General features: G+C 43.3%; 1 protein-coding gene across 5 annotated transcripts in view; it reads left to right on the top strand.

Annotated features, from left to right (window-relative positions):
• MYT1 (myelin transcription factor 1) overlaps positions 1-10818 on the top strand; it is a 95739-nt gene extending 84921 nt beyond the window's left edge. For all 5 annotated transcript variants that reach the window (XM_090065015.1, XM_090065018.1, XM_090065014.1 and 2 more), the window contains 5 exons: positions 1777-1998; positions 2586-2677; positions 4790-4893; positions 5863-6006; positions 7820-10818. In XM_090065015.1, the coding sequence (XP_089921141.1) occupies positions 1777-1998; positions 2586-2677; positions 4790-4893; positions 5863-6006; positions 7820-7960 (703 nt within the window). In that variant the 3' untranslated portion in view covers positions 7961-10818. The remainder of the gene's footprint in view (positions 1-1776; positions 1999-2585; positions 2678-4789; positions 4894-5862; positions 6007-7819) is intronic.
• Positions 10819-12562: the final 1744 nt, after the last annotated feature.

Raw genomic sequence — 12562 nt, 5'->3', positions numbered from 1 at the left:
GCATCATCACTGATAGCTAAGATACCAGGTAACTCTTTGTCGTCTGCTTCCCACCCGTGAGTGAGCAAGGAGGAGGCCTGGAGGTGGTAGTGACTGTATTTGGGGAGCATGCCCCCACTTGAGTAAAAAGGCTCCTTTTTTCCTGTGTCCCTCTTCGCCCCACGTTTTGTCTCTTCCTCACCGTCTCAGTAACAAAATGTTGCTGATCTGAATAATTAAACTCAGAACTTCCTCCCATTTTCACGCTAGCTTAACTGCTCTTGGGGCAGCCCCTGATTCACCTAAAAGTCTACAAGGAGTTTTATTAAATAAAAAAAAAAAAATGAGGAGCAAAATGCAAGGATGAAAATTTCACCTGGCTTCCGTAGTTGCATCCACACAAGAGCGGTTGCAAAGCACTTGGCAAGATTTCCCACCGTCGTTAAGGGGATATTTCATAATCCAGCCCTTTTGCATTTCTCTTTCAACAAACACACGAGACCAGCCGATTGAAACGAACACTGACGTTTATTTAAACTGAAGTTCTGGGTCACTAAAAGCAGAAGCCCGATGAATTGCAGACGAGTCTTTTTTATCCCAGTCTGACGCATCTTTCTGTCCTGTTCCCCCCTTTCTCAGCCCAGGTGTGCAAGTTTTTCAGGCCATTTCCAAAGCCTTTGCATTTGGGGTTGTTTCTGCTGCAGTTGTGATGCTAAACAATCGCCACCGCCCTTTGCCCACCATCCATTGCAGTTCTTATCCGACATTCCCGCTGGGTGGAAACCCTCCCTTATTTATGCCTTGTTTAGGTCCCACCCCTGTTACTCTTTGCCCCTTGAAGAAAAAAGGAGTGAAACACTATGGTGTTATGTGCTGGGGCGGTTGAACTCGCAGGCAGGCTCTGGGTTACAGGGGAAGACCATAAAGCACAATAGTGTTGAACCCGGACTCAGAAAAGGATTAAGCATGGCAGAGGGAGACCAAGACACTTGCTACCTCTGCCTAAAGGTCCACCTTCTGGAGTCAGATATTTAGGGGACAACCTCATCTTTCACTTCAAAAAGAATAAGTCAGTGTCTAGGCCTCGGTTGTGGGGAAATGTTTAGAAGCCTTGACTGAAGGGAACTGATGTAGGCAAATCTGCCTGGGTCTGCAGAGAGCCTGAAACAGAAGCTCTGAGGGAGGTGAATTGCCTTGGGAGTCTCAGACCTGGGCTGTGAGGTGTAAGGACACCCAGCAATGCCCCTTTGAAACATCCTGAGTGGTTGTATTGGTATGTGCTCTGGGGCAGATCCTCAGCTGGGATCAATGGGGTTGGAGCCATGAGCACAGAGCTCTCGTGAGCTAAAAGACCCAATTCAGATGAGAAATCCTGGCTTTGGCGTGCCCCCTGCCAGCCCTCTCTTGGTTTTTCCCACCGCTGATCTCCTGGCAAAGGGCTTTGCACCCTGGAAATCCTCCGATTCTCATCTTATAGAGTCATAGACAATGAGGGTGGGAAGGGACCTTGGGAGGGTACATCGAGTCCAACCCCCTGCTCAGAGCAGGACCAGCCTCAACTACATCATCCCAGCCAGGGCTTTGCCTAGTTGGGTCTTAGACACCTCCAAGGACGGAGAGTCCACAAACTCTCTGGGTCACCTGCTCCAATGTTTTGCTAACCTCCTAGTGAGAACATTTTTCCTAATATCCAACCTCAACTTCCCTTGCTGCAACTTGAGCCCATTGCTCCTTGTCCTGTCATCTGCCCCCACTGAGAAAACCATCTTCTAACTCTCTGCGCTTCCCTGCAATCAGGTGTCCAGTTCCAGGTTGTGTCGGGCTGGGACACATCAGCGGCAAATATGCTTCACACCGCAGTGCGTCGGGATGCCCGCTCGCAGCCCGCAGGCAGAAGGAAGGATCTCTCAATGGTTTGTCGTTCTCCTGGAAATCGCTGAAGAATGAGGGGCCGACTTGTCCGACCCCGGGCTGTGATGGCTCGGGCCATGCCAATGGAAGCTTCCTCACTCACAGAAGGTAATACCCAGGTGCATGGCAGGGAAATCTGTGTTGTCGTGTTGCCTCGGTGTTTTCTTTCCTTCCCATCCTGCATGGAGCAGGTGGGCTAAAAGTGTTCAGACTTTCCAGGAACCAAAAGAGGCCAAAAATTCATACTTACGGCCTTGGTTCTTGGCCAGTTGCCCGTCAACTGGAAAAGCATCTCCCAAAAAAATGTGCAGCCCTTTTGCTTGGAAATGGTGAAATCCAACTCGGGGCAGGTCACGAAAAAAGACTGTTCAGTGATGTTAAATCAATGTGTCAGGGCAGAGTTTTAATACTGAGAAATGGCTTTTTTAGACGGTTATCCAGCAGTCTTGTTATGCCCATTCCATTAAGACTTTGGCATTCCCTAATCTTCGCTCATTGAAAACAGCTTTTTATGTCACAAATGAGGGTTTTAGTAGCATTATACATAAAGCGACTTCGCCTTTTAACGTGCACTGGAGAATGCTTTTAGAAGCTATTATAGTGCAACTCTCCTAAATGGTGTGAACTCTTGGTGGGTCCATAAACAACTATAGGTAACAGAGCATTTGTGAAACCCATTTTTACTTGCCTTTTAGTTTGTCAGGGTGTCCAAGAGCTACTTTTGCTGGGAAGAAAGGAAAACTCTCAGGGGATGAAATTCTCAACACTAAATTCAAGACCAGTGATGGTAAGGGTCTTGTCTGTGGTCATCTTCTCTCACAGATGTATTGATAAACTGAATATTGTTTATGCATTCAATCCATGCTGTATTATTATTATTACCATATGATTAATGCAGTGAGTCTCAATACCAGGTCTTTTGTCAAATGTTCTTGTTATCAGTTAAATGAAGTAAACTAATAGCATTCGACCAGCCATCAATCCTTTGGGTGCCACTTTTAGCACTTGTTCTTAACTTGAGTAGTGCTTTCTCATACAAGCAATGCTGTTGACCTCAGGTGAACTACCTGTAAAGACAAGGCTGACAGAACCTTATTTGATGCATAATTTGACATACAATTTATTTAGCAAATAACAGGAACATTTGGTATATCCGTTATGGACTAACTAGCATTTTCCTGTCTCCAATAATTATACAATTTTCCCATCAACGTGTAACTTTTGTTTTGCTCTGGTAGTAGCCCTACTTCTCTCGCAAATAATCCCTGCCACATGCTGATCGTATCTTTGCATATCTGCCCGATTTAGACTTTGTACTGAGCTATGCATATGCATCACGTTGAGCTCTTATTTTCATTGACTGTCCCATCGCTAGCAGGCACTCATCAATATATGTAAATTCACCCCTGCTATTATTTCTATTTCCACTCATGTTTTTATCTGATTAAAAGTGGAGTTTTACCCCAATTTGGGAAGCGGGGGTTGTTTTCATACCCATGTCAAAGTTACAGAGATCATTGTCCTAAAATGTCATTTAAAAATAACTTGCCAAGCCTCATTTGAGTTGTTTTGTTCACAGATTAGAAGGGTTCTTGGGTTTGCTACAAATTTGACTCTTCAATACATGACCAGGGGCATATATGGTGAATGGTATTTGTTATGAATTAAATCCCTCTTTGTTTTTAAACACACCAATCCTTAGTTTTGAGACTCTACACCCAACAGAAGTGGCAAGCAGAGAGCTTCAACAAATAATTACCACCTGTCAGCTGCTAGCCAACTGTCCGGTCTGACTATTCATTCTCTTGTTATGCAGCTGGTTGTCCCAATCTTGTGGTATCTTTGCTGTTTTCTGATTAGATTATTGAAAGTAGGGAGTGGGGTGGGGAGAAGTGTCAAATAATAAATAATGAACTTCTATAGAGCGTTTTCAGATTTAAAAAGTCAAAATTCATGAACATGTCAAGAATTCACTGACATTTCCATGAAATCCTTGCAGATTTTTCACATACGGATTCCCAAAAATATTTATGAGGTGGAAGTTGAGTGGTGGTATGTTTTGGGGTGGGGTTTTTTTTTTTTTCATTTTAACATCTAACTCAGCTCAATTATTACATTAAACTACTTCTGGTTTTGGTTTTTTATGGGGGAGGATTTGGATGCAACTCATTTCTGCACTGGTTTAGAAATTGCTTCATTTTCTGCCCCATGCATTTTCTCACCAATGCACATGCTTGGTACATCAGTCAGCTCTGCAGGATTTGTGGTAGACTCCAGCTGAGATGGCCTATTCTTTGGTTGCGGATCTGTACATGCGATGATATGGAATTTGTAAAACCATCTGTGCACTCACACTGGTTGTGGTATGAGGAAGAGCATGAACCTTATCAGAACTGAGGAGTCCACAAACAAGAAAGGGGTCCCAAAGCCAGTGCCTTGTGCTCACCAGGAAAGACTGGACTGCCATTACCATTTCCTCTTCTGCGGGCCTGTCTACATGTGCATTTACGCCAGCTTAAATTTACTTTGCACTAAGCAGGAGTAGGCCGGCATCTACATATGCAGGCATTAAAGCACATTAATGCTGCGTGTGGACTGATTTGGGACTACAGTTAGTCCCAAATCAGTCCACACGCAGTGTTACTGCACAGTAAGGCATCTACACCTGCATTACTGTGCAATAACTAATCGGGCATAAATTTGATACCCGCATGATGCGGGTATATAATTTACACTCATGTTGGTGTAAGTCATGATGCTTACTGCACAGTCCAAGTGCACGTGTAGGCGTGCACCTGTACTGCACAGTCATTGCGGTTACTGCGCAGTAATTGTGCACGTGTAGACGCACCCTAGGACTCTAAGCAAACCGTGACTGACTGCAGCTCCTCTCTTGCAGTTCTAGAGAACGATGAAGAAATTAAGCAGTTGAACAAGGAGATCAGTGAACTGAATGAGTCCAACTCTGAGATGGAAGCAGCCATGGTGAAACTGCAGTCGCAGGTTTGTGTGCGTGCACTTTTACCAAGCTCTGAGCCATAGGGCGTTAGCCAAAAATTACTGGAGGGAATCCTCAGTTGACCCTTCAGAGCAGATTTAAAAAGCAGTCTGACATGACTTCAACAGAAGGCAGAATCTCCCTCCATTGTCTTCTGCTGGATCCCCAAGTGTGTAAATAATTCACACGTTACTGGGTTTTTGGTTGTAGCCATGTGAAAGCCTGAAGAAAGATGACCACACCTGAAAGCTTGCTAAGAACTTTTTCCCAACTACTCAGTTGGTCTAATAAAATATATCACATTTACTCAAAGCATTGGCAATGCATAGGGGGTGCACGTGGGTGCATTTGCACCCCCTGGAAACACTAGCCATGAAACTGAAAGTGCATGTCCGGTTTTGCCACTGGTGATTTTGGGTTTGGCAATCACCTGCTGGGGGACCCCTGGTCAAATGATTGGCTGCTGGGGATCCCCCCCGGTTTATGATCTGGTGACGTCCCCCCAGGCTCGGGAAGCACCAGTTGCCCATGACTCAAAGAACCTTGCCCAGATAATCACAGTAACGTCTCTTAGGTCCATGAGAAGAGAAGGAATGGTTCTCCTACATCAGTAACCCTGAGGGGTCACGGTAACCCATCAGAAGACTTCAGAGAGCACTTTAGGACTGACTGGGAAATGGTTTTTCTTATAAGGCTTGCCATGTTTCAAATCAAAATGTTGACTTTTCATCACAAACCGAAACTTTTCAGATGAAAACTGACTAAAAATAGCTTTTCCGTTTTCTGCTGGAAAAGCCAAACCTTCTTCTGGGCAGCTGATGCTTTCAATGAAAGCATTCATTGATTTGAAAACCCATCTTTCATCAATAAAAATAGGGCTGGCTGACATTTTCTGTCCGAAGTAGTGCATATCAAAAAGGGGAGCGAGGTTGAAGGAGAAGGTTCATAGCAAAGTTGTGCGTCTTGCCTTGCAGATATCCACCATGGAGAAGAACCTCAAGAACATCGAGGAGGAAAACAAAATCATCGAGGAACAAAACGAAGCCCTGTTCTTGGAGCTCTCAGGGTTGAGCCAGGCTCTCATCCAAAGTCTTGCCAATATTCGCCTTCCACACATGGTAAGGAGCTTTTCGAGCGTTTGATCCCAATCGCTGTGATCAGATGAGCAATATAAAACCCATTTTTTGATGGGGCTCACAATTAGGAGAAATGCCTAGAGATCACCTTCTCTCTCTACACACATCTGTCTTTTATAACATCAGGACCGTTATCGTATCTCTGAAGCCTATATTGTATTTCCCTTTTGTTGTCATTTTCCGCTGATCTCCCCTTGCATCTATTGTTCTGTCTCATTACATCCAGTAGTTAAATCAGAAAATAGGAACTTTATCAAGGCCACACAGTGCCTTTTAGACTACGATAGCACAAGTGGAGATCAGGAGGGATTAGATTTCAAATTCAGGGAGATCATACAGCTCCTATTATAAGGCAGGTAGCTTCAATTCAGTTTTGAATAGCTGGCAGCCACAGAATAGCATGCTTAAAGAGCATGTATTTTGTTTAATTTAACAAGGTCTAACAGCACACAGCATGTTGCCATAGTATTACTGCAAAATGAAAAGACTACATTAAAATAGGAAAACCGGAAGGGGCTTTTAATTACTGTCTCTCTACTCCCAGAAACTTAATTACTATTGTTTAAACCGGGGCGTGTTCGTGTGTGTGTGTGTGTCCATGCATGCATGCGTGTCATGTGTTGGGAGCAGAGACAAAAGCTGTCCACTTGCACATACCGTGGACTTTCCAGATTTCACCCAGGTTTGTATTTAAATTTGAGCTGGCTGAATAATACTAATTGCTCTTCAAACAATGTCTTTGATGAGTATTTTTGGCAGCATTTGCTGAGCTCTCCTGAGTACCTGAAAGGGTATGAGATTTGTGACAGGAGAGGGGAATTCAAACAAACCAGCCGGCAAATATATATGTCTTTTTAAAGGCTTCAACCAGCTCCAATTCAAATAATGTCCGGCAGAATTGCACACGCGTCATATTCCAGTTCTTTTCCCTCCCTCCGCCTTGTATTTCACCTGCTCTCTTTATTGAGGGGGTTAAGAGGCTTACCTTCCACACTCAACATCTGTATCAAAGGGATGACAAAGCGTGAGACTGGGACTTGGGAGACCGGGGTCCTGATTTGGCCCCCCATCCACTGTGTAATCTCCAGGCAGTCACTTGGCCTCTCTGTGTCTCTCTCCATCCAACTACTGTTTGTCTTGTTTGTGCAAGGCCTGCAAAGGCTTATGCCTGGTTTTAATTTGAGCACGCTTAATTATCCACCATCAGCTGTTGCATCTCTAGATGGGTGGGAGATGTGGGGTTTTAGACCCGCTGGGGATGAGGTGTACACCTATCCTGTATGCACACCTCCTGGCACAATGAGGCTGTGGTCTTGCCTGATGTTATTCAGCTCCACATCATGCTGAATACTACCAGATATGCATCTCAAGGCACTAACAGATATTGCCTTTATCCCTAGATCAATAGTTTTATCCCAGGACAGAGTGCAATTGTGCAGACATTGGTGTCCACTGTCCCAGGATAAATCCTAAAAAAGTTTCGCAGCTAAGCGGTGGTAACGGTTTATCCCAGGATACTGCAAAGTACAGCTGTGCAGTTATCCCAGGACTGTGTCACTGACAGTGGCAGAAAAGTGGTAACTCGCTAAACCCTGGTGAGAAGGGTCATGTGTGTGCATGCCAATCCTGCTTTATTTCTGTTCTGCAACAAACACAGGCTCAACTTACCGAGGGACAAACGTGACATCTGTTCCCAGCCTCAGCACGCCCCACAAATACCAGGCTTTTTTCCCTCCCGTCTCCCGCTATTAACAACAGCATTTGTTTTGTTTTGTTTTGTTTTTGTCGGATCCAGGAGCCAATCAGCGAACAGAACTTCGACGCATACGTGAATACCCTTACTGACATGTATACCAATCAGGAGTGCTACCAGAACCCTGAGAACAAGGACCTGCTAGAAAGCATTAAACAGGCTGTCAAGGGCATCCAGGTTTAATGCCGTGGGACAAAATACACACACCCACACACGCGCGTACACATTCATACACACACAGACACGCACGCACGCACGCACCCACACGCAAAGAGACTGTACGAAGATGGAACTTTCACTCCGAGTATTCAGGTTTAGCAAGTTGTGCAACTTGTTTGATGAATGAAAAACAAAAAGGACCAAAATTGAACCAAGAGGCCATTTACAAGAAGCAGAACTGAACTGAACTCAAAATGTTATCGTTTACTTGGACCTCCTTGCAGAAGAACGGGATTTTTCTCCCCGTTCCATGGGGTAGGTGAGGATCAAAGACGAGAGGGTTAAATTGGCTGCGGGGCATGGTAGCCTGCGAAGAACAAGCCCTTTCCTGAGTGGCCATGTGTTGCTGGTGAGGAAGAAGGCGCTCTTGCAGAGTTAATCTGAGCGTTAAACCGGTTAGAGGAACAGGGCTTGTCTGATTCAAGGCTAGACTACGACTGGCTTAAACCCTCCTGCTGTCGGTGGTCGTATGTCCAGATCACCTACGTGCACACAAATTATGTTATATGTTATTATTCGTGCGAAGCCGGAGCTGCCGGCTACCTGTAAATCTGAACCTCTGCTGGGCCTCCCACCCCATGGTATTCAGACACGCACTGGGTGTGAGAACTCTTAAGTATTATAAAGTAGCTTATTTTTATTTTCTGAAAGAAATCTGAAGAGCAGTTCTGGATCTCCAGTGGAAAGCGCATTGAAAAAAAAAAAGGTTCTCAGGGAAGCTTTTGGAGTTTGCAACTACAGTATTCCTTTGTCTGTCTTAAATATGAGAATAGGTATTATGAATAGACCAATACCAGATATTTCATACAGAAGAATTCTAAATGTGTCATGGTCCAGTATCTATGAGTTTTTGGAAGTCTATTTGCTGACAGTTCTGTTTCTTTTCGTTATTGTGGTCATCCTTGCAGTGGTGCAGTGCTGCCAGTGGAAAGGTCGTAACGTGAGCAAACAAGAAATGATATTAACTGATGCCAGCAAAGTGCTTATCTACCATGAGCCGTGGCTGATTTCTTACAGATGTCTACGTGGCAAAGGGCTTTCCTTTTGGTTTGATTTTGCTTTTTCTGCATTTTTTTCTTTCCTGCAATGTGTCATTCCACACACACACACACACACACACACACACACACACACACACACACACACACACACACACACACACACACACACACAAAGCGTTCGGGTTGGGTATCCTTCCAAAGAAGTCTTATTTAAGCAGTTCGGTACATGAAGGCCCACTGTGCACTTAAACCAATTACAACGCCATGAATGTCTTTGCAAAAACTGATCTCTAGCACCTCTTCCCTCCCCGTGGCCAACATGGTAGGGCATGGCAATTAAGGTAGTTTTGAAAAGGTGAGGAGGAAGAAAGAGGTACTACAAGGATGACCACAATCTATCCCAGCACCATACAGATCTTTAGCTCAGCTCATTCAAGCATTGACTCTCATCCGGACCTTTATATCAGCCTGGTGATAACACTTCTGGAGGTGATAGAGGTGAAAGCCCCTTAGAATTCGAGTGTTGGATGCACAACCCCTCTACTTTCGATATCATTTCCACTGAGGTAGGGAGGTTGGAGGGGATTTCGCCGACCAAGATTAAAGCGAAGAATATGGTCTTATGATGAGCCCAGTCCTGCAAACGTTAAAGGTACAATCCAAAGTCCAGAGAAGTCAATGGAAAGATGTCCATTGATTCCAGTGGATGTTGGATAAAGCTTTGAAGGACATGAGCAGTTTTACTGCTGTAGAGTAGCCCCTTTCAAGTCAAAAGGGAAGTTCATGTGAGGAAATGTATTTACAGACTTAAGTGTTTGCAGGATCAGACCCTATGAGTTCACTTATTTTTAGAACCCATTCCAAGTGCAAATTTTTTTTAAAAAAAAAAAAGAGGAAAAAGATTAATTTGATGTGTTAAAAACACAATGTTCTTAACATGTAAATAGAATCCAAATTGATTGTGACTGCAATTCAGTTAGTATTTAAAAGTAGAGAAATTGCACTTCCTGGAAGAGAAAAGGGGGGAAAAAAAGTAGTTAGTTTAATTATCCTGTAAATTATTTAATTTTGGCAAGATGTATGTAATTTATATCCACAACACCTTATGTTAACTCTTTTGCTATTTATTTAACTTTTTTATTTATTAATTTTATACTTATTTTAAACTGGACACCGCACCATGGGGAAAAAAATATATAAAAAAGCAGCAAAAAATAAAAAAGCAACACCTTTTGACCATAAAGATGATATTCCAAAAAAAAAAAAAAAAAAAAAGAGGAGGAAAAAACCCTTATCTACAACTCCTACTTGTAATTTTGATGCAACCGAGTTATTTTTTATATATTTTGTTATTTATTCTTTTAACAATGGGAATTTTTTTAAAGATATTTTATAACTGAGGCGTTTTGATAATTTTTTGTTTGTTTTTTTGAGGGGGGGCAAATGGGGGAAAGAGACATTTTTTGTTCTTTTGTTCTTTTCCTTTTTTCACTCATTGTTTCAGGCACTGATAACAGTAAATGAAAATTCTGTATTTATTATTTATTTAATATTTAAGTCAAAATGAACTGTGCTCTTGTTGTATATTTATTTTGTCGTTTGTGTGTCGATTATGTGATGACTGAGTACTTGTTTATGTGAAGGAATACTGTTCATATTTAAATAATAAAGAGTCACATTGAAAGTTATAGCAGGCTACATGTTATTCTGTGACAAATGAATACTGTGATCTACTTTCCTCAGGAAATGTATTCTGCAGAGAGGACTTCCTTTATGTATCTGCAGGATTCTTTCATAATAAAAACCCAGTTCTGTTTGTGATTTTAGTTCCCATGGTCTTTCTTAAAGATACGGCTAGTATCCCTGACATTTTCCTATTGCTTTCTTCCAATGTATGGATAAACCCCCAATTCAGCGTGCATGATGTATGCCCTCTGCATCCAGTCCACCGAATGCAGGAGTCCGTTCTGACTTCCAGCTAGAGGCATTAGGCTCAGATTTTCAAAGGTATTTAGGTGCCGGAAGATTCAGACTGTAATCAAGCATGTAAGATTCCCGACTCCCTGTTGAAATCAAGTATTGCCTTAGTGTAATGCTTATTAAGAGTGCTGCTTATTGCAACTGTGTCACTTCTATAGGGTTAATGGTTTCAGTGCAGTGAGCTGAAGCCAAGTCATTACAGTTGCTTGTTAACAGGGAGGTAGGTACACAAAAATAATGGGCATTGAAGCTGCCTTAAGGGAACAGCGTGCATCACAAGCAAAAACATGTATTTATCCCATTGTGAAAGAGCCCTGTTACAAGAATAAGGGCACAGCAGTTTTGACTTGTCCTTCCAGCTTGAGCTAGGTTTTTTTTTGACTGGACATGAAGAAACAGTGTATGGGATGCTGTAATTCCCCAGTCGGACTAGTATACTCTTAGGCTCCCGTCTCCCAAGGGAATCAGTTAGTCGGAAACCTGAAGTCCACTTTCCTCAAAGATCCCCTAGTATTTGATCAAAACTTGCTGTCACAGCAGTTGATCTTCTCCCAGAGAAACTCAGGGTGTTATCCAGTGCCTGTCAAAGTGAAGGCCAGGACTCTCACTGCTGTCAGCAGGCACTGGAGTATGCCCTCATTCATTAGCCCATCCACACAGAGAAAGCAAACAGGGGTGTCCAGGTCTTCAGGATGTAAGCAGCTGATACTGGGCCCAAAGTTATTGGAATAGAGCAATCTATTTGAAAGAGTAAAGCAATTATGGGCATGAAAGCTGGCATGATTAGGCCCTAACTGACATGTGGATTTTATTTTTAAGGAAAATGCATGGATGACTCTGGAGGTCTTGATTTTATTAAGGCAGGAAAACTCCAGAATTCTTCCTAATGTTCCCCGATACCACCTGGGTCTTCAAACCCGCGTCTACCTGGCAAACTAACTGCGCCAGGCTGTGCCCTCAAACACACCAGACAAGTTACCTCCAAACTCAGAAATGGTATAGCCATGTTGTCATAGCAATGTGGGCAGGCTTATTAGTATGGGAGCTGGCTAATTGGCCCTGCCACTCAGCAGTGCAAGCCCAGTAGAAGTGGCACACAGATACAGCTACACTTGCTTCCAATTTAGAAGGCAGCCCACATGGACCAGAGCGGCATGTTTGGGCACATCTACATGAGATGCATTAATGCACATTACAGACGTGTCTACAAGTGCACATCTTTAATGCACATTAAAATGGTGAAATTAGGCTAATGATGCCTACATTTGATACCTGCAAATGCAGGTATCAAATTTGGTTGTGATTAGTTAAAGCACATTAACACACGTGTAGATGTGACCCAGTACTAACTTTAGTGCCAGGTCTGCCCAGCCACTATGGGCACATTAGAGGGCTGTAGGGGCTTGGCACTAACTTTATTGCCAAGTCCTTGCACATGTAGACACCTGCCAAAAGTCGCATAATGCGCATTAGCTTACTGCTCATTAAATTTAGTTGCAATTAAATGCACGTGTAGACACACCCTTTGAGGGTCAAGCTCAGGTGGCATGTCTTCACGGTGACCTGAGCTAGCTTTTTCTCAGTG

The sequence above is a fragment of the Crocodylus siamensis genome, chromosome 10 (genome assembly GCF_052110815.1).
Source record: "Crocodylus siamensis isolate JL-2025a chromosome 10, ASM5211081v1, whole genome shotgun sequence".
Lineage (NCBI taxonomy): Eukaryota > Metazoa > Chordata > Crocodylia > Crocodylidae > Crocodylus > Crocodylus siamensis.
This window is presented reverse-complemented; position numbering and strand designations above follow the sequence as displayed.